The following is a 23,124-nucleotide window of genomic DNA, read 5'->3' as shown; positions in this document are numbered from 1 at the left end:
CATATTAAATTCTGACCTTTTATCTCCAATGTCTAGGAACTATTTACATTTTCCACGGAAATATTTTAGTGTTGTACCTAGCAGCCGCTAGTAGTCGGTTATATGTTTTTTTTTGTCGAAACTGAAAATAAATTATATATTTTGCATTATTTTGCTATTTTTCATCGTTATGATGATCACCTGCTCATAAAAGGTAAAGCAAGCAGTTTGTTTTTGGATGAGTAGGCTTTATAATTGTAACATTAAACATTAGAGTCTACATGACGTCTAGTGTTGTGTAGTGTCAATTCAAAAAGTCTTTAAATACATGAAAGTTTGTAAATATAAATAAATACAACGTGTTATGTGCATATTATAGTATATCAGTATTGAAATTACTGTAATCTTTTAGTACTGAAAGGGAATCTCATGAAGAACATATCCAAAAGAAAAAAAATCATAAAGTAAAATTATTCATATTTTTAGGACCATTAACTTATATATATTTTTCCTTTTACTGTTGAGTTTTTTTGTGACTGTCTGACAGTCTAACGAGAACCATTGATGGTTTCAATATACTTATTTTTTTTTTATTTGTACAATTTGCATAAAATAAAGGCAGTGCAACAAACACTACAATGATGTGTACATATTATTGAAACAATATGTATACATCATTGTTCATACATCAACAACCGTTTATCAATAACGGTTGGTTTAAATATCATGTTGTAAAGCACTTTGGGACAACGTCTGTTGTTTGAAATTGTGCTATAAAATAAAATTCCTTGCTCACTTGCGTTTCAGATTGTCCTCAAGAATTGTGCCACTGCCAAAAGCAACACTGTGTGAAGATGATGCGTTATTGGGGCGAGCTCCCAGTGGCTTCGGCTCCCTCGGGCCGCAGTTCTTTTGACCTTCTGCAGCGCGAGTTCCGCCAGGTGGAGATGCAGGACCCTCCCCTGCACCAACCTTCTGCCCAGCGTCCACGTCCCACCACCATGCTGGACATCCCCTCAGAGCCCTGCAGCCTCACAATCCACACCGTGCAGCTGAGCCAGCATGCCCGTCGTCTCCGGAGTCTCATCGCTGCTGCCCAGCAGGGCCAGCAGCCTCTGCCCACATTACTAGATACCCAGGGTGTCTTCAAACCTGAGGATGTGGATGCTCTACCTCCTTGCCCCATCACACCCACTGTACCTGATGATCTGCTTCCACTGGATAGTAAAGCTCCTCGACATCCATTCCAGCTACGCCATAGTGACCCAGAGAGCGACTTCTACAAGTACGCCAGTAGATCATCATGTATATCAATCATTGTTTTTTCAAAAAAATATGTTAAAGGTCCATTAAAATTAAACTCACACTTGCGACTCTTGTAGGGTGAACAGTAACACGTCTGCATTAAAATTAACTTTGAATGATATTTGATGGGGGCATAAAGTATAAATGTCAGGGTGATGCTACTTGCCTGCTATCATAATGAAGTAAAAAGCCTCATTAAAAGAATGAGATTCATTAAATGAGAACTTATGCAGAAAACAAATAATGTAGCAAAACTTAAATCAGGAAATGATTTCATAGAGAGTGTCTAGATCAATAAGTCTCTTAAAATTTCAGTTAATTTATTATGCAAGCTTAGTTAATCTCATGTGATGCAACTAGCCAGAGCCTAATATTAATTTATTTAAGCTATTTAGAGTTAAATATTAATTCATAATGTTTTTTTAAAAAAAAAAATCCCCTTTGTATATTGGGCAAAATATATCACTTTTTTTTTCTCACTGTTCTACATTCTTGACTCTTGATTGTCTGTAAGGCCTACAATCTCAAAGCCCACATTTACATTCGTCTTGATGAAACTATTCTGTAGACTCATCAGCTAATCAAAAAACAAAACTCTTTTGAGTTTATTTAGAAAAGATCCAAACTTTATTGTCATGTGATTCCTAATTTGTGTCCCCTCTATTCTTCGCCTGTTTTCCAAACTTCTCCTCATTTCCCTCCTTTTAGAGGTAAAGGTGAGCCAGTCACTGAGTTGAGCTGGCCGTCCTGCCGTCAGCTTCTGTACCAGTCGGTCGCCACAGTGCTCGCCCACGCTGGTTTCGAGTCGGCCAATGAGAGCGTGTTGGAGACTTTGACCGATTTGGTTCACGAACACTACCTGCGGCTCACCAAGTTGCTGCGCGTGGCTGTTGATAGAGAGGCCTGTCGGGGCGCTACACCTTTCCCTGATGTGGTGGAACAGGTGTTTCATGAGGTGGGCATCGGCAGCGTCCTGGCGCTCCAGCGCTTCTGGCAGGTCCGCATCAAAGATTACCACAGCTACATGCTGCAGGTGAGACATCTCCAGTGTTATTTCAGCTTGACTGTACATGCAGCTTTTATTGACATCGCTTTGACTGTAGGTCAGTAAGGAGCTCTCAGAAGAGTACGAGAGACTCGTGAATCCAGAAAAGGCTCTGGAGGACTCCAAACCCTTAAAGGTTAAAGAGGAGCCGGTGAGTGACATTGCGTTTCCTTTGAGCGAGGAGCCGGAAGCGGATCTGGCCTCGGGTGACCAGGCCCTGCCCATCGGTGTGCTGGGAACATCCAGTGAAAGACTGGCTGGAGTACTGGAGGAAGGGCATTCCCCTCACACATCAGGTACCTTATTAGTGCTCAATTAAAGGGTTAGTTCACCCAAAAAGGAAAATTCTGTCAGTATTTACTCACCCTCATGTTGTTCCAACCCCGTAAGACCTTCGTTCATCTTCGGACACAAATTAAGATATTTAAGATATAAAGATCGCTCCTGCATACTAGTCCATAGGCTTCTTGAGGGAATGACTCTTGCTGGCATCGAAAAGTCATTAAAGACATCGTTAAAATAGTCCAAGTGACTACAGGGGCTCAATTTTAACTTTATCAAATGACGAGAACACTTTTTGTGCGCCAAAACAAACAAAAATAACGACTTTATTTCAAATATTTACTTCCTTCTCCATGGGCCTGTAGTCAGTTAACGTAGTGTGATTGCGTAAAGCTACGTCACACGAAGGCTCACTATTGGCCGACGCTGGTCATGTGTGTGATGCGTGTGACGTACAATAACAGAAGCTTACGCTATTAAACTAGTAACCTGACTCGAAGCGGAGAGAGAAATAAACGAATAGTTAAAATAAAGTCGTTATTTTTGTTGTTTTGGCGCACAAAAGTGTTCTCGTCGTTTGATAAACTTAAGATTGAGCCCCTGTAGTCACTTGGACTATTTTAACGATGTCTTTAATGACTTTTCGATGCCAGCAAGAGCCAGTCCCTCAAGAAGCCTATGGACTAGTATGCAGGAGTGATCTTAATATCTTAAATATCTTAATTTGTGTTGCGAAGATGAACGAAGGTCTTACGGGGTTGGAACAACATGAGGCTGAGTAAATACTGACAGAATTTTCATTTTTCGGTGAACTAACCCTTTAAGACATGTTTAAATGGACATAAATCACAATTTTTGGTGCTTATGAAAGCATGTCTCACTAGGTAAAAGTAAGCTAGTTGCAATAAAAAGTCTAGGTTACTGTGAGTAGGCTACAAGGGAGCAATTGAATAGGCGAACACTCTGTCTGGAGAAAATACAAGTGTCTCGCTTATAACAAAGTGGAACATTTTTTAACATGCGCCACAGCTTCTTGAGGCTGTCTACACTGTATTTTGACATAATACTCAGTTTACACACTGCTTTTCACCTACTATACAGTTTATTATAGTATCAGACACGGGGTCAAATTCTTGGCTCAGAGCAAAAAAAAAAAAGTCAGTTTTTTAAGTTAGCCATAAAGTTAAAGAAAATAAATATTATTGAGAAAAATACTGTTGTCAAAATTCCATAGGAAATGAATACGGGTCAATTTGACCCACTTCTTGGGGTAGTGATACAAAACTGTTGTGATCAAGAAATATTACAATGACATTAATGCAGGTAAGAAACACCTTTTATTGAAGAATTTGTGGAATATCAAATAAAAAAGTTTAGTAAATCTGGCCCTTGGTCGAAATTACTGTAACTATTTCAAAGCCCACATATAATCATGAAATGAAATGGTTTTTAAAAAAAAAATCGGGGTGTTTGGACTCTGCATTCATAAATTCTTGATTGTTAGACTAGAAAATATGCATGCAAAACATCTATTTGAAACCCAGCTGTGTGTTATCCCTTTTTTCTACTGTAAATATGTCTGTTCTGACAGACACTCGGGAGCACATTATAAAGAATAAACAACAGACTTTAGAGAAATACTGTCCTTTAATCTGTCAACAACACCTCACAAATCAACATGTGGATTCTGCATAATAACAGGAACTTTGCTCACAGCAGGCGATTTGAAGTCCGACCGTGATTGTCTTTGAAATTTATTGTTGAAGGCATCGAGTTTGTTACACAAGCGGCTGTTGAGGTGGTACTTTAAAAAGGATGAGTTGAAGCAAAACTGCTTATTATGGATCAGGCGTTTCCGGTACCGCACACCAGCAGAGAATTATTTTACGGCTGTTAAGCGTAAGGCCATTTATCTCGAATTTTGAATTGGGTAAAATTTGCATATGAAAACATATTTTCCTTTTACAAATGTAGTACCTGAATAATAAATAATGATTTTTCCACGTGGATGCTGGCCTCATTCTTAACAGTGTGTTTCAACCAGTAATGATATTCATATCTATATTGAGCTTTGATTTATTAAATGCATTATAGTTCGTCTTTATAGAAGGTCTGGACTCTATCGCAGCTTTCATTGGCCAAGAAACACAAAGAGGCCGTCTGACTGACATGCAAAGCAACTAATCACAGTTTGTTTTGTTCAGCGTCATGTTTAAGGACACATCAAACATGTAACAATGTGAAATATGGGGAAAATAAGCATGAAAACCTATTCTAGGAGACCCCAAAAACAAAATCACAGTCGATATCGAATACTAAACCACATTTAGTATGTGAAAAACAGCATGTCAAAAGAGTAGGATGTCCAATTTCATTCATTTTAAATCTTTCAATCAATTAATTTTTAATCGGTTTGAGTAGGAAACACTTTAATTAAACAAATTAGTTCAATCAAATTAACTTTAATGAGTTTTATGAACTTTTAGCTTTCTTTTAATTTGGTCAAACTTAAATTGAACTGAATATGGGGTGGGATTTTAGCATTTACTGGATTAGCTTGTTAAACCGAGCCAAGTTTCTTCTGCTAAAAATATTTAAGTTTGAGATTGCATGATAATTTTAAGTTGAATAAATGAATTAGCTTACTCAAATATTTTGAGTTAAGAGCAATTAAAATGTCCGAGTACAAAATAAATATATGCAAGTTCTGCTTACTTGATTTTTAAGTTTAAGAAAAGTTTTGGATGTAACTGATTTTTTCAACTTATTCGGGTTTATAGTGTAGTATTCAAAAAACAATTGGCAAAAAGTCTCTGGATGATCTACTCCTCCCACAGAGATTCTGAAGTGCGCATTCGATGGACACTTTACTATCCCATGAGGCCATGGGAGGGGATTCATGAATGGAAGTGAAGCGATGCAACTGGTCATGTGACAGTATCAACATTGTGGATGTAGTATGTCTGAATTTCATTCATACTACCCGATATTCATACTATATAGACTAGAGCATATTTTTTCAACGGTCGTAAATTAATATCAAATACAAACGTACATTAGTACCTACTCAAACAGTACGCGATTTGGGACGCCCTGGAAAGCTTTGTAAAAGAGCTTTGTATCTTTAAGGGAAACAGCAAGGATACTGCTCAGAATTAAAGTAGTTCACTTTAAAAAAAAAAAAAATTGCTGATAATTTACTCACCCCAATGTTATCCAAGATGTCCATGCCTTTCTTACTTCAGTCGAAAAGAAATTAAGGTTTTTGATGAAAACATGCCAGGATTTTCTCCATATAATGGACTTCATTGGGAACCAAACGGCTCAAGGTCCAAAAGACAGTTTCAGTGCAAACTGCAATCTGTTCAAAGGGCTTTAAATGATTCCAGACGATGAATAAGGATCTTATCAAGCGAAAAAATCGCTCATTTAATCAATAAATAGCAAAGTTTAAGTTTTATAAGCTCAAATGGTCGCCTTGCTCTGTTCTGTGACGCACGTTTGTGACTCTCCTGTTCGAACTCGTTCACCAAAATGAACGAAGTCATTTGGTTCGGTCAACGAGCGAAACGAACGAATTGACTCGGAAAAAGATTTGTTCAAACGCAATCAGCAAAAGTTTTTTTAAAAGTGAACTACTCCTTTAAAGACATGGACAATCGGAAAGTTTGTTAATACTGCAGATGAATCCAGTGTTTGTTTGTTGTGTGTCTTCAACAGTAGCCGCAGGGAACAGCTCCCCCTTGTGGCATCTAGCCCAGGTGAAGATGGAGCCCCAGGACAGTGAGGAGGGCCAGGTCACAGGTCATGGGGTTCTGGGCAGCGACGTCTTTGAAGAGGGTCCCATGTCCACCATGAGTGAGGCTGGCATCCCTCCATCTCCTGGAGGTTCAGAGGGAAGTTACATGTCCCATTCACCAGATTCTCTCATGGGCACATCACCTTTCACCCAGCGGCCAAAGAAACGGATGAGAAAAGTGTAGTGCTTTAAATAAAGAGACTGCAATCGCCTCCACGGTCATTGTGATGCATAGTATCGCCGCCTTCTTCTTTGTTTTGGCTTTGAATGGAAGTTTTCTGTGAAATTAAACGAAAGAGACAAATAACGTGCGTGTTTGAATTCTCTCCCAGCAAATGGCAGACGGTCACTGTTTTACCCAATTATTGAGCAGGACAATTACACGTTTGCCATGGTAAAATTAGCATCTGTTTATTGTAACGTAACAATGGAGGGAGCACAACATGAGGAGTAATTACAGCCTGATGTCTGCTTCAAAACACACAGGGATATCAATCAAGGAGTAATGGCAAATTAATTACAGCATGGATGCATCTGCATGTTAAATGCGCAGGCCATTTCATTTTCATTACATGCACACTCCCTGGCGACACCGTGGAGGTATTGTCTTCTAGCCACCTGCGCCAAAACATTCTGGTTGACTGTAAATTTAGCTTCTCACCCTCGCCGGGTAACAGTGCTCAATCGAAACGAACTATACTATAACGAGCAATCACTCAGCTTCCATAAACTAATTAGTGTGAGCTTCCAGTGGACACGTTTCATTTATTTTACTTAGACAACAAAAACACACAAAATTTTGAGTTCACACATAAGACACATCTTTCAGGACATCATCTTTCAGAAAATCATATACAGGTCATATTTCAAAATTAATAGAAACCCACAGAGTTCTATTTGTCGATACATTGTGACATTATTTTCATGTTTTACCCCCAAATTGTGTTTATTGTAATGCGCATGGACATTTTAATTTTGAGTTTATTCGTACTTCTCATTAGATTTTCATCATTGCAATTAATGATTTCATTTTTGGTAACACTGTAAAAAAAATATTTTCAAGATTTGTTATCACAACATGTTTTCTTTTGTCAAATCAACTTAAATCATTTATTTAGTTGAGATAACTTGTTATTTTGAGTTTCTGATGATTAAATTAATTACCTTCATTTTATTAACTGACTTTTTCCAGTTCAATCAACTTAAAATTTTAAGGCAACCAGGTTATTTACTTTTTTAAGTTAAACCAACAATATTTTTTTACAGTGTACATCTGTCAGGTACGGAGGCGTATTGCATTCACTTGAAGAAAAAAAAAATCTACTCTGTTTTTCTGAATTAATGAGTTAATTTTTCATGAAAAAAAAAAAAATTCTCTGTTTTTCTGAATTAATGAGTTAATTTTTCATGAGAAAACATTTTTTTCTCTGTTTTTCTGAATTAATGAGTTAATTTTTCATGAGAAAATATTTTTTTCTCTGTTTTTCTGAATTAATGAGTTAATTTTTCGTGAGAAAAAATTTTTTTGCTCTGTTTTTTCTGAATTAACTCGTTAATTCAGAAAGACAGAGCAAAAAAAAAAATTCCATGAAACATTAACTCGTTAATTCAGAAAAACAGAGCAAAAAAAAAAATCCATGAAAAATTAACTCATTAATTCAGAAAAACAGAGCAAAATATTTTTTTTCTCATGAAAAATTAACTCATTAATTCAGAAAAACAGAGCAAAAAAAAAAAATTCCATGAAAAATTAACTCGTTAATTCAGAAAAACAGAGCAAAAACTTTTTTTCTCATGAAAAATTAACTCATTAATTCAGAAAAACAGAGCAAATTTTTTTTCTCATGAAAAATTAACTCATTAATTCAGAAAAACAGAGCAAAAAAAAAAAAATGTCCATGAAAAATTAACTCGTTAATTCAGAAAAACAGAGCAAAAACTTTTTTTCTCATGAAAAATTAACTCATTAATTCAGAAAAACAGAGCAATTTTTTTTTTCTCATAAAAAATTAACTCGTTAATTCAGAAAAAACAGAGTAGATTTTTTTTTCTTCAAGTGAATGCAATACGCCTCCGTAGTACGGACATTATCTTTCAGAAAATCATATACAGGTCATATTTCAAAATTAATAGAAACCCACAGAGTTCTATTTGTCGATACATTGTGACATTATTTTCATGTTTTACCCCCAAATTGTGGTTATTGTAATGCGCATGGACATTTTAATTTTGAGTTTATTCATACTTCTCATTAGATTTTCATCATTGCAATTAATGATTTCATTTTTGGTAACACTTTACTTGAAGGGGTGTGCATAAGACTTAACATGACACCTTCATAACCATGACATGACATATGTCTTGAATATGAAGTAAGGGTTTATGACAACTGTCATTAAGTGTCTTTCGCTCAATAATGACATTTTGAATGCAAATATGACCATGTTTAAGATGTCTTTGTTATGACATCTTGACATAAACCATAACATCATAACCTGTCTTTGTCATGACAACACACACTGAAAAACACAAACATCATGGTAATTATGGTAATGGAAATTGGCGAGGATGTTCGTTCTAAAAGCAAAATGTCACAATTTATCATCCTAAAATGTATTTTGTTGGACTGCGCAGCCTTCTAAATAAACAAGAAGCTATCTTAAAAAGTTTTAAAATCGGCTGCAGTTTCACAGACGAGGCTTAAACTAATCTGTTTTGACTGAAAGCAACTTGCACTGACAGATCTTAAAATATGTTTTGTCTCAATATTCACACCAGTAACGTTTTTGTTTTACATGAAGGCCTAATCCTGGCTTAAAATAAGCCCTGTCTGTGAAACCAGGCCATCGTTTTGTAATGTATAAAACACTGTTAGTGTGAAGATTGTGTGCATTTTGTAATGTTTCTGCATTTTCTTCTGATCTTCTTTGTAAACTCCAGACCAACTAAAAAAAAAAGAATGGTTTCCCGTCCTTGTGCTCATTAGGTTCGTCTCCAAAGAGCTTTCTTTATCCCAGCTTCATCTGCAGTTTAATTGGATGTCGTTGCCACCAGGATTTGTTATGGTGACAGAACCAGCAGAGGGCAGTCCTGCATCACACCGTCCTTCACATTTACATCCTCATTCCAGCTGGACTGGTTCTGCTTTTATTGAGCGTCCTGCTCTGTTTGAGCCTGAGAGACGTCTCTGTTTTACACACCTCCAGTGGCAGTGGTGGTTTCCAGTAAGTACTTTCACTAAATGAAAACATGTTCAAAACTCCAGCAGGGAATTATACCCACGAGGCTTGAAGATGCTTACAAATATGTTTGTGAGTGAAGTGTTGAGTAACGTTAAGTGTGGCTTAAAAGGGAGCAAGGGTAATTTCCAGTGTTGTAGTCGAGACCACCTCACTCGAGTCCGAGTCGAGACCGAGACCAGAGAGAGTCGAGTCCGAGTCAAGACCGAGTCCATAGAGAGTCAAGTCCGAGAGACCAGAGACGGTCGAGTCCGAGTCGAGACCGAGACCAGTGAGGGTTGATTACCTAATTTACTTTTATTTACTTAGAGAAATCCTTTTTTTTTTTTTTTTTTTTACTGAATTTACTTAGAGTTTAACAAATATGATCAGTTTAGGGTAAAAAGGCCACATAGTAGGTGGTGTTAAAAGTAATTTTATTACAATTTGTCATGCGCAGTTGCGCACTAGAAAATCACCAATCACTGGGCGTGTCAATCAATTTAAAGAAATATTTTATTAACATACATTAATAATCATGAAAAATATTTTGAATTGAACTCGAGTGGACTCGGGAATAAGTTCGAGTCCTAAAAAAAAAAAAAATGTTCGAGTACGAGTCAATTCCGAGTCCAAATGCACACGAGTCCATGACAAGACCAAGACCATTAAAATACGGTCTCGAGACCGAGTCCGAGTCTCGAGTACTACAACACTGGTAATTTCAGTGTACGTCCAGTCAGGAATATTCCATCTTTGTAGTTGAATTTACACCATTCATGTAACATTACATTCAGATTCAGGTTTACAAATGTTTCAAGTTCTCTTACTTTTTCACAAGCAGTAGGCTATTATAGTGTGTATATAGGAAAGGGAATTCGAGGAAGGTTGTTCGAGAGCTGGGCTGAATACGACAGCATAAAACTCCTTTATATGGTTAGCTGTTTCCCAAACATCAGATCTCTATGGACTCTTATGTTATGTTCTATTATTGATCTAGATGAAGCTACAATACTTCAGATCGTGACTAGCATATGCTTTCGTTTTTGTTGTGATTTCTTGAGCTGCTGTTGTTACATGACCTTCATTGTATCAAAATATCTGTTTTGAGCCCATCTACACACTTGTGTTATTTGACAAAATAATCATTTATCATTTTCGACTTTACAACTTACACCGACAGCTATAGCCTATTACACACTGCATGAAATATTGAAAAGGCATAACAGGGGCACTTTAAGATAATCAGGGTTAGGTACTATTATAAATCGCACAGTGTGCATCCGGCTTAATTTGTATGAATTCTTACAATCTCATTGGTTCATTTTTATAATATCTGCTGTATGTACCATCATTTTTTCTCTTTTCATTCACTTTTTTTCTCTAAAAATGTTTTTTGTATGAATCACATCAAACAAATACATACGAAATTGCCACCTAAATTACTCGGTTTTGGAGTTCTGTAATGTAAATTAATAGAGTCTACCTTAAAGTCCACACTACTGAACAGTATAAACATTGACAGCCCATCAGATTTCACCCAGTTTTAAAAAGCTGATCATTTAAAGTGAGAGATGACATAACTGCAGTGCACGCTTATAGCGTTATTGCCCGCTAGAGTATAATAAGGCCTATTAGTTATGTTTATAGTTCTTGTTCTTGGAGTGAATGGGCCTTAACTCTTTGAAATGTTCCTCCACATATGTTCCTGTTTCAATTGGAAATACATCAACATTGTCATAGTCATCCCCTTTGTATGTGCATTTTGTATTTTTGTGGCATGGTTGTTGTTGCCAGACGGGCCGGTCTGAGTATTTAACAATCTGCTCAGTTACTGGGATTTTCACACACAACCATTTCTAGGGTTTACAAAGAATGGTGTGAAAAGGGAAAAACATCCAGTATGCAGCAGTCCTGTGGGCCAAAATGCCTTGTTGATGCGAGAGGTCAGAGGAGAATGGGCCGACTGATTCAAGCTGATAGAAGAGCAACTTTGACTGAAATAACCACTCGTTACAACCGAGGTATGCAGCAAAGCATTTGAGAAACCACAACACACACAACCTTGAGGCGGATGGGCTACAACAGCAGAAGACCCCACTGGGTACCACTCATCTCCACTTAGGGTTGCCACCTTCAGTGAGGCAAAATAAGGGACACCCATACACGAGATAAATAAATAATTAAATAAATTTTTTTTTTTTAAAAATGTGTCGTATGGAACTGATTATTTCAATATGCCAACTTGACAGCTCAACAATAAACCACGAGAAAAAATTAGATCAAGTATATGTGAGCTTGCAACAGAAAACATTTTATATTATTATTTTACATTTTATTATTTTACTCTTATTTACTTATATAAACTCTTCTGTATATGTTAGGGATTACAGAACCATTAATCATGTTTTGACAATTATGCATGGATTGTTCTTATTTACTAAAATTGATTTTGAATTTGATTTTGAAATTGTTATGTAATTGTCTATTTTTTATTTAAATAATGTAGCACTTTTAAAACTTTCTTTTAATTGCCTTAAAGTGTGTATAACAGATAGGATCACAATTTAGTATGCATATATGATTAATATTTAATAATGCAAATTATAATGTTTAAATTTATTAATCTGTTTAATAACATTAACAAATAGGTTACCTGTCTACCAAGCTCTGTATATTAATATTATATATTTATTTTCCAAAGAAAAAAAAAACAACAACAAAAAACCATAGGCCTATACCTTTAAAAGCAAGGATTGGTCTGTTTCGGCCATAGGTCACGGCATGCTGCTTTGAGTCGCATGTTCTCTAGACTCATCATGGAAACAAAGACACTAAAATGCAACCACGGGCAAATTATTTACTCTACTTCTTGTGAAATTGATTCCATTATAATTAGGCTATTAGTATTATCTATAGCCTACTGTAAAATCCTTATTTGTTTATGTGTGGGTCTATGTAAAATTATGTCTGTTGATATGACTATTTGTATTATTGGTAAGAAAATCTATTTATTATTTATGTATTCAGACATAGGCTATTGTTAATTCTATTATAGCCTATGGAATTCTCTGGGTTTGTTAAGCAAGTTATTTTTCTCCACAACATTCACATTTTTATTATTAAATATGTATTTAATATCTATCTCTCTCTTATTTCTTATTATAACTTATTTAGGCTACTCATTTCCACTGACACTTTCCAGCGAAGTATTTGTTTCCTAACACTCTCGTCGTTACTTTTGCATACGCTTTCGTTTCAGAGGTGAACAAAACTCTATGGCTAAAGACCCGCCCTCTTCTGACTCTGATTGGCCCTGAACCTGATGGTGTTAAACAAACCAATCAAACCAACAATGGCAGGGCGTATTACCCAATCAAGGGTAGAATAGGACGCGTCTTCACAGAATGCGGGTGGCATGATTTGCATGGGATCATGCGTTCGGAAATACGGGACAAATCGCGTCCCGTATTGATTCAAAACGGGACGCGCTTTGTATTTCACAAATACGGGACGATTCCGTATTTTAAGGGACGGGTGGCAACCCTATCTCCACTACAAATAGGAAAAAGAGGCTACAGTTTGCAGGAGCTCACCAAAATTGGACTAAATTGGAAAAATGTTGCCTGGTCTGATGAGTCTCGATTTCTGTTGAGACATTCAGTTGGTAGAGTCAGAATTTGGCGTAAACAGAATGAGAACATGGATCCATCATGCTACCACTGTGCAGGCTGGTGGTGGTGGTGTAATGGTGTAATGGTTTTCTTGGCACACTTTAGGCCCCTTAGTGCCAATTGGGCATCGTTTAAACGCCACGGCCTACCTGAACATTGTTTCTGACCATGTCCATCCCTTTATGGCCACCATGTACCCATCCTTCCAGCAGGATAATGCACCATGTCACAAATCATTTCAAATTGGTTTCTTGAGTTCACTGAACTAAAATGGCCCCACAGTCACCAGATCTCAACCCAATAGAGCATCTTTGGGATGTGGTGGAACGGGAGCTTCATGCCCTGGATGTGCATCCCACAAATCTCCATCAACTGCAAGATGCTATCCTATCAATATGGGCCAACATTTCTAAAGAATGCTTTCAGCACCTTGTTGAATCAATGCCACGTAGAAATAAGGCGAAATGGGGCCAAACACAGTATTAGTATGGCACTCCTAATAATCCTTTAGGTGAGTGTAAATCTGTATTGTTTCAATACCTCAACACCACTCTATACACTTCAAACTTAATGTTTCACTCCTAGCATTTAATTGCTCCAAGGTTTTAAACTCACTTTGTGTTCGTGCTCATTGGCTTCTGTTGTAGAGCTGTATTATATTTGAAGGGCAGGATCACAAACGTTAACCTTTAAGAGAATATATGCGAAACGTTGGTTTGTGCTGAAAAGGTCATACTGCATTGAGTATTTCTGCCTTCTCAATGAACTGTGCACCGTAACTTTGAGTGCTGTTATTTCTAGAAGAGATTATCAAAATTGCAGGAAAGTAAAAGTAAGTTGCTGGTGTGCAGGAACTTTTAAAATGGCTGGTTTTATGGGGCCAAAATGACCCGTGTCCAAAAGCAGTTTTCTTTCTCACTGAAGTTGCAGCTGATTTGATTTGCAACGCAACGGTTTTCATCATTTTCCCAACGAACTTAAAGATCCGATACTCCTTTACATGGAAGGATCCCATATGTTCGCAAAGCTCTGGTACAAATCGTAACCCCCCCAACCCAGAGTAACACTTTAATTGGCCAAACACTGAATAACAACCGTATGATTTGCCCTCTCACATGAAAAGCTTCTCTCCAGCTCAGTTGAATACATTACTCGCTCTCCTACTGTGAGGAAACGTGTACAGAGTTCTTTATCTGATCCATATATTACCTCCATTTAAGACTAAGTGTTTAGAGTCTCTCCTGAATCTGATCTTCAAAAATCCATGTCAATCCCCACCTCTATAGAATAATAATGTCTTTCAAGTGAAACTACATTTGCAGTATGGATTATTCATCCCTTTCAATGGCCGCTTGACATGAAGTGCAGATATTTTGAGCTTAGCTCAGTCATTGGGGTAAATTGAGTGATTTAAGATTTCTTTTATGCGAGTGTGATTAGTAGAGCAAGACAGCGCTTGTGTATGTTGCATTGAAATCTCTCTGGCTGGTCATATTTTGTGGCGAGAGTGAATAATTGAAAAGCACGCCTTGCAATTTTACCTCGTAAATAACATTTGAAATGATGAAAATAATGAAATAATGAAAGAAAAGACACAATGCATGAATTATTTTCTCGTCTTTGCTTGTTTGTGAGTGGTGAGTTAATGCAGACGAACTAAAAAAAGATTAGATTTGACATTTTTTAAATTCTAATACTCCTTTTTAACTAATTATCAATTAAAATGCAAAATTCCTAAAGTAACATTTTCCCTAAAGCAAGCATTTCATTAATAATGCACAGACAAATTATTTTAATCTATTCTCATTTATTTGAATGCAAATATAAGTACTATTTAACAGCCAAAATCCCAGTAATAGGTATGACATGCTAATATGCAACTAGTTAATGAGAATTGTCTCGTGAGAATTGCACCCTAAACTAAACCTAATGGCATTTATTTATTTTTAATTGTTCAATCATATAACATTTGGCCATTTATTATTTTTTTTATTATTTAGCTAATTTCCCTTGCGTTTCTAGTGCTTTTTATTGTCGTTTAATCCAACGATTGTGTGGTTTGAAGGGATATTTGTCTTCACGGGTTAGAGATAAGAGAATGTCTCCAGCTCAAGGCTTTTAACGTCACAGGGTGATTTTGTGAAGCAGTCATTTTCTATTGCTTTTCCTTTCGGATTTGTATCTAGTCAGGCAAACAAAAGTTCTCTCTTTTTATCATCATCGACTCCTGCTTTCTTCTTTCTCTGTCAACATCTCAGGCTGATAGAGGTTTATTAGTTAGGCAGAATTCACTGTTACTGACTATCAAACTAAATTCTGCTGGGAGTTTTGGCACAGAGACTGGATCCAGTATTGGATTATATTTGATTTGTCACCATTGAGCAGGATAGACTGGATGGGACTCTGTGTGCAAGAGGTCTATCAGAAAGGACAAAGAGCGGTGCATTAGAGCAGAGATGTAATGGGCACATATCTGTGGGTCAGATCAGATGATCACAGAACATCTCCTCTCCTTTCTCCATCTTCCACCTTTGTCACTGACATTATGAAGTGTCTATGAGTTTCATGCCATTTGAGCACAGGTTCACTGGTGATGGAATTGGTTGGTCAGAAAGAGTGGGATACTGGAACATTTGATGTCAATGGAAGGTTTGTGAACCCAAACTTTATTTAAACGGATGTAAATATAAAAGGTGGCACGTTGCTGTCGCGTATGATTTTTTCCCACTCAATTATGTTGTTTTAACAATAGCTGTTTAATATATTTTCTCATAATTATATATAGTTTATGTGACTCAACACCTTGTATATAAACAACGTTAAAACTTCATATTTTCTCGTAACAACTAGAAGTTATGTGGTTAAAACAATATATTTTCTCATAACAACATGTCATAAAAACAATAAGCAATGAGATCTTATATAATTAAAACGACATATTTTGCATCTGACAGAGTCGATTATTCAAAAATAATGGGTAAAAATATTAAAATATAACCAGGTTTGAGTGCAATGATTGGACAGCATTATACTGTAGACAGATTAGTAATTTTAAACATTCTGTAAAAAATGTATATGATCAATCAGTTGTGACAACATGTGTTTTTACATTGCTCTAACTCACCAAAATAAGCTAAGCAATTTTCAACTTATACAAGATTCAACTTTTTTAAAAGTCAGTTTAATGTAATTTAAATTTAATCACATTGTAAAAAATAAATACACAAATGACACTATAAACAAAACAACAGTATTAAAAATAAAATAACTCGAGCGGTGGGCAGATCCTCGTTTATGTGGGTCTGTGGCGACACCAACAAATTAACAATAAAAACAGTTTTTTTGACGTCATTATTACAAGAAAATATAGCATTTTAACTACACATTATCTCGTTATTACGAAAAAGACAATTCTAATGACATTTCTCATTAGTACAGTATGTAAAAAAAAATCATTTTAATATGAAAAATGTTGTTTAAACAACTTAACATCTCCTTATTACGACATAATTCAGTGCAAAAAAAATTGATATGTATGGCAGCAATGCACCACCGTATGATATTTGATATAAAGCAAGCCTGTGTTGCGCCGTTAACCTTATTACCTCAGTTTTGTTTGAAAAGTGTCTGTGGACAACATATGGGGACTAAAATTGCTTACACATGAGAGATTTCAGCGTTCAATCAGAATGGGCAAAAACTAGATTCCCTTTAGTTTTTTAACACAATTGCCTGGTTTCCATTTGGGTGTGTTAATGACACAGTATAATTAGGTAAGAGCTAAAAAGATGAAAACTCATTATCCACTTAAGAAAGTCCTAGTGGGGGAAAAAAAGCCTCACGATTTGATGGCTTGCTTATTATGAAATGACAAATGAAGGATTGTGACAGAACGAGGGACCGGGCTGTTTCTTTCACTCGTCCTGCTTCTGTAGGCTGGAGAAGAAGCAGCCGAGGCGATCGGTCGGTCGTTACCATGGTTACCGCTTTTGCTTCTACATTGAAAGGTAGTCAAGTCCCCAAACCATAGAGTGTGTTTTGAGCAATGAAAACCGATGGATACAATCCAAATAAATCTCTTGGAATTTTTAAATGCCTGCCAAGATACCGATTTACTATTCATAGAGAGGTCACAATGTATAATACAATAAAGAACTGGAGCACTGTATTAATTACAAAGACATTTGCATGGAATAAGTTTGGGTCTCCTGCTTCTCAGATGTTTCTTCGGAGAAAAATACCCTAGTAATTGTATACATCTCAACAAAGTCACAAAATGCACACATTTTTCAAGATCCCAAAAGTCTCAAATATTCAACATTTCTACTAAAATGATATCCTATCCACATTCATTTGACAGCTCTACACTCATACTGTATGTTAATTTTTGCTTTGTTTGTTTCCATTTTTAGTTCTTGGAGAATTGTAGGAGGAACTACTCAGTTGGTTCATCTGTTAAATTGCCTGAGAAATAACCTTTTCCCCTTGGTACAATTGATAATCATTTCTCATAATTGATCCATTCTTACCTGTTACATACTCCGAGACTTGGGGTTGAGGATCCAATAGCAGCTTTTATTGGAGCAATCCAGGATCATAACATTGATTTTTTTTTTTTGTGTGTGTGTGTGTTTGTTTTGGTTTGTTATGTTTTAATTATATTTATTGTATTTACATTGTATTTTTAGGTTGCCTATTGTACATCTGACCCAGGACTGCAGATGAAAACTAGCCTTTTGGCTAACTCCGGCATATTTTGACTTGTCATGTTAATAAATAAACAAAAATAAATAAATAAATAAAATAATAATCCATATAGCAGGTGAGGGTCAAAACCACTGGACAAACAATGACACAGTCCAAAACCAGGGAGACAAACAAAAACCATAAATACTGCTCAGAGATGCAGTATGACACACACAAGACTTTGCAAAGAATGACAGGGCTATATATATAGGCAAACACAAACGAGTTAATCACACACAGGTGCAAGTAATGAGAAAATGAGTCCAGGCAGTGGGTTATGGGAAGTGTAGTTCATGATAGGATAGCAGTGTACACACCAGCTGGCACCATAGCAATATATGCCCCTAACATTTAGACTGAAAATAACAAACCATGTGAGGCCAATTTGGTAGAAATGCCATATTGCTTTGTTAGTAAAGCTAAGTCTAGTGGCACACTGAGTAATTTTATTCTGTTAATGTAATGGCTATGTTTTTAGATGCCAACAGCTTTTCTGGTACATTCACTGAAAAGATAGCATCACGAATAATCATGTTCTGTTTGACAGTGTATGGTCCTCTTTCAGCCACTTGTATCTCTTGTGAAATATTCTAGATTCTGTTGCAGGATTTTAAGGAAAGTGTCTGTTGTTGTGGGCTATTCAGGGGAAGAGTCTTAAGGAAAGTGTCAGGAGGATTTTTTTTTTCTTTTTGCTTTGAAATGCCCAAAGCATTATCAATAGCCAATATTATATATTTTTTTTTCTTAGCTTATTTCTTGGCTTCATCAGATTCGTTATGTGGAAATGTCTGAACCTGCAGGAAGCATCAACCCTAAAGGAGAGAAAAAAGTGCAATAAAATTGGTTTACATTATAAAATTGTGTAAAATCGGCTTACCACAGGAGCATCATGCTTTGATAGTTACAAAACACACTGAATCCATACAAAACATTAGCAGGTTAAAGTTACTGTGAAGCCAAGCTAGATAATAAGGTAACTATTTCAAACTAGAGTAAAGGCTAACAAACCTTTATTCCTCCAATGGTGTCCGACAGAATGTTTTTAGGCTTATACTTCAAAGACCGTGATATTCTCTCAAAGGCGCAAACCTAGTTGTCATGACAATCAGAGCAAGGCTGTGTACGTGAATGAACAATCATCTTCTGAGCAGTAGAATAATCCTGCAATCATGATTCCTGCGTAAATAGGCTACATTTATAGCACATCTGTGCCGCAAAACATGGTATTGAATGGAAATAGAAAAATACTTCAATTTATGTGCAAAAAAGCAGATTTTATACAGTGTATACATTGCACATTACATATACTGTGCATATTAGGGCCGTCAAATGATTAATCGCGATTAATCACATCCAAAATAAAAGGTTGTTGTTTACATAATATGTGGGTGGATGTGGGTGCATTGTGTATAATTATTTTGTATATATATATATATATATAAATACACACATATGCATGTACATTTAAGAAAAAAAATATTATTTATATATAAAATATTTATATTATATTTATGTATATAAGATAATTATACACAGTGCACCAGTGCACGTTTATCCAACATTGGCTTTGGAATGAACGATGTCCACAGACAAGGTAGAGTATGTTGCATGATTTCATGATGTATTGCGAATAAAAACAAAATAATGACTATTATAACGCTTGACGTAAAGCAAAGTCAAATTTGTAGTTTTCTTATGTCTCATTAGAACTACAGAAACGCAATCTGGCAATCATACATAGCGTGGTGATAGCAGATAGAGGACCGCTAAGCGAATCCAGAAGTGCCTTTCACCCTGTTATGACTTTGGATTTTGGAAACATAATTTCAAGGAAAAAAATCTTATCCTAGAACACATGTGAATTTCTCATACAATTTTATTGTGTTAATACAATTAGATTAAGCCACAAAGACTGGCTCACACACTAGTGATTTTGACTGGAAGGAGGTTTTTACTCTTAAAGGAAAGAGATAAAAATTCAAAATGCTTTTGAATTTATGGTAAGAATCAAAACTGTGCATGCTTTTACTGTAAAAAGTAATAGAATGATGCATTATATAACACTCTTAGAAGAAAAGGTTCTATATAGAACCTTAAAAGGTTCTATCAGCGCTACATATTTGGAACCCCTAAAAGGTTCTATACACTCTTAAAAAAGGGTTCCTCTGGGTTCTATATAGAACCCTGGGGTTCCATACTTGGCCAATAGAACCTTTTACCAAAAAAAAAAAAAATTGGTTCTATATAGAACCATTTTGGAGTTCCATATATGAAGTGGGGGATGGAACCATTTTTGGTTCTAAATAGAACCATTTCTTCTAAGTGTGTACACAGCAATACAGTAAAAGTGGTCTCCTCAGTGCCTATATGATCTCCAGATTGAGAGGTAGGGAGCAAAGCTACAGTCTGATAGCCTGTGGGCAGAAAATATGCTTGACTCGATTCCGCAATGAACATGGTGGAGCTGTTTCCTAGAAAGAGGACGGGCAGATAGACCAAGGGTGGAGACTTTCATCAATCAATAGGAGACCCAATACTATGCTGTACAGTCTGTTGTCTAAACCTCCACAAACCCTCTGAGCATGTCTGTCTTCGCACAGATTTTCAGCCTTTTGATGAAATGCTGGTTGTGGCTTATTCATAAGGGAGATATTCAATTTGTAAGACAGGTCATAAATGATATGAAGCCCCAAGAACCCGTTGAATATGTATGAAGAACGTGTTGAATATTTCAACCTCTAACTTCTAAACAACTAAATTTGCATTTCCTAAAGGACATACCTGTGCGTGTAAGGTATCAGAACAACAGTAGTTGAACATCACACTCAACATGCATCTTCGTTTCATTTGGCTGCACAAATGAATTAACACATTCATTATGCAGTGTAAATTGTGGCTGAAATTGTTAAATACTGTACATTTGAATGGAACACCAATATTGACAGTTTGTGGAAGTCTGGGATTCGATGTGGGTCAAGATCAGTAGCACACTCCTCGTCTTTCTTTCTTCAGTCGAAAAGAAATTAAGGTTTTTGATGAAAACATTCCAGGATTTTTCTCCATATAATGGACTTCAATGGGAACCAAACAGTTCAAGGTCCAAAAGACAGTTTCAGTGCAAACTGCAAACTGTTCAAAGGGCTTTAAACGATTCCAGACAATGGAATCGTCTGGAATTATTTTTATTATTATAAAAAAAAAAACAAAGTTTAAGATTTATAAACTCAAATGCTCGCCTTGCTCTGTTCTGTGATGCGCGTTCGTGACTCTCCTGTTCGAACTCGTTCATCAAAATGAACGAATGTTTTCGTTCAATTCGCTCATTTCGTTCGTACTTTAAATTGTTGTTAAAAACTTGTTAAGTTTGGTTCTTTACACAATATGTAGATTATTATCATGGTTATCAGAGAACCATGTTCTGTTAGGAAATCTTTTAGGTATTGTACGCACAATTTTGTAGTCTAACGAGCTTTTAGTCAGTCAGTTTATGATGATGACGCATAAAGATGAACATGATGTGTATACATTTTCTCATACTATAGTGAAAAGTTTTGCTGTTTTTAATAAGCTGTAATTTATACGGAGATCCAGAGAAACATCAAAGCATTACAGTAATCCAGTCCTGAGGAAAAAAAAACCAACCTACATTTTTCTCAGTTTAACAACCCATGGGTGTCAGGCTGAAAAATGCAATTTACATATAATGTCTAGATCACACTTTATTAATAAGTAAATATTATATACTGTATATTGCAATTACAATTTAAACGAATGTTGTATCAGCTGAACTTGCTGACAGTCTTTAGAGGTGCAATGTCTGGACTTTATCTTGTTCCTTATTGTCCAAATTATTAGTGATGATCATTAGAATCTTTTTAGTAGTAATTTCATCACATTTTTTTATAATCCAGGTCTTAATTGTTGAGGAATTAGGTGTTCAGTAATTACACAATTCCTTAAGAGTTAACAGCACTGCTCAATTTATATCATTAGTCTGTTAATATTCAATCCTCATTTAATTAATTCCCTTTAAATAACGCGATATGCTTTAATTGCTAAACGCCTTGGTTGCTAATAGACTGTTTAGGGACACTATCTTAATGACTATGGTCTGACATTTCTCTGTGCAAATCCCATTTTATATTCATGAAACCACAAGGTTAGTCAGCTGAGGCTGAAATCTCTTCTCTTCCTCTCTGGTTCATTTAAGGTTAACATTTGGTAAAGCTCGTGAGATTTCTCGGGGACTGAGAACTGTGGGGTTGAGGGAGGTGATGCTAACAATGTGCTTCAGCGTTAAGCTTGCAGGATTCCTTGTAAAAAAAAAAAAAGAAGAAAATCATCTGAAGAAGTTATTTATAAATTATATTTGATTCCACATCCTGTATTAACATACCACAAGACTATAGTCGTGCCTGGTTAGAGACTTGATGTTTCGTGGAAAAAAAAATAACCGAATGAGAGTTTGGAACAGCAATGCTGACAGAATTAACTTCTGATTTCTTTCTGACCTGTTCATTTCTAAATGTTCAATCATATTTCTCAATCAGAACAGGGACAGTACGAAATGCATCCCATTCGACATAGAGCCTGAGATCCGCAGATAAAGGCACTTCTCTGTTCGCTGCTCATTAACTGCAGCCGGGATCCTATAACGCCGAGGCATGATGGCCACCTGCTCCTCTCACTGTCACCACTCCACAGATTTAATTATCTGAGTAATTGGATGACTTTCATATCACTTGGAAGAATTTCGAGGGGCCATTAGAAATGAAGCTATGGGTTTCATCCACATTTCCACTCAGCTTTCATCAACCAGTGGGGAAAGGGGGGTTTTCACAAATTGCTATCGGCAGATTGAACGCAGGTTGGGTGTGGAAGGCCGACGAGCCATTTTATTCGAATATGTTTGGTGGAACCAATCCTAAATCACCATATAACTCTAAAATTACACTTCCGGAAGTTTAACCAAGCTTATTCTCAAATGCAATATTGTTGATTTTCTCCCGTCCTTCAACAACAGCTTATTTGCATCACATTGTGGCAGTTTTACAAACAATATGCACTGAAATTATT

The 23,124-nt window shown here is 36.2% G+C and overlaps 1 protein-coding gene across 1 annotated transcript; it reads left to right on the top strand.

The window, feature by feature from the left end:
- Positions 1-58: 58 nt before the first annotated feature.
- Positions 59-6,717, top strand: supt7l (SPT7 like, STAGA complex subunit gamma). The gene is made up of 5 exons (XM_039653484.2): positions 59-193; positions 787-1,264; positions 1,993-2,317; positions 2,388-2,625; positions 6,332-6,717. Exons 1-5 carry the CDS (start codon positions 103-105, stop codon positions 6,592-6,594), a joined length of 1,395 nt encoding a protein of 464 aa, XP_039509418.1. The 5' UTR covers positions 59-102; the 3' UTR covers positions 6,595-6,717.
- Positions 6,718-23,124: the final 16,407 nt, after the last annotated feature.

Source organism: Pimephales promelas, chromosome 15, assembly GCF_988280905.1.
Source record: "Pimephales promelas chromosome 15, fPimPro1.hap1.1, whole genome shotgun sequence".
NCBI lineage: Eukaryota > Metazoa > Chordata > Actinopteri > Cypriniformes > Leuciscidae > Pimephales > Pimephales promelas.
This window is presented reverse-complemented; position numbering and strand designations above follow the sequence as displayed.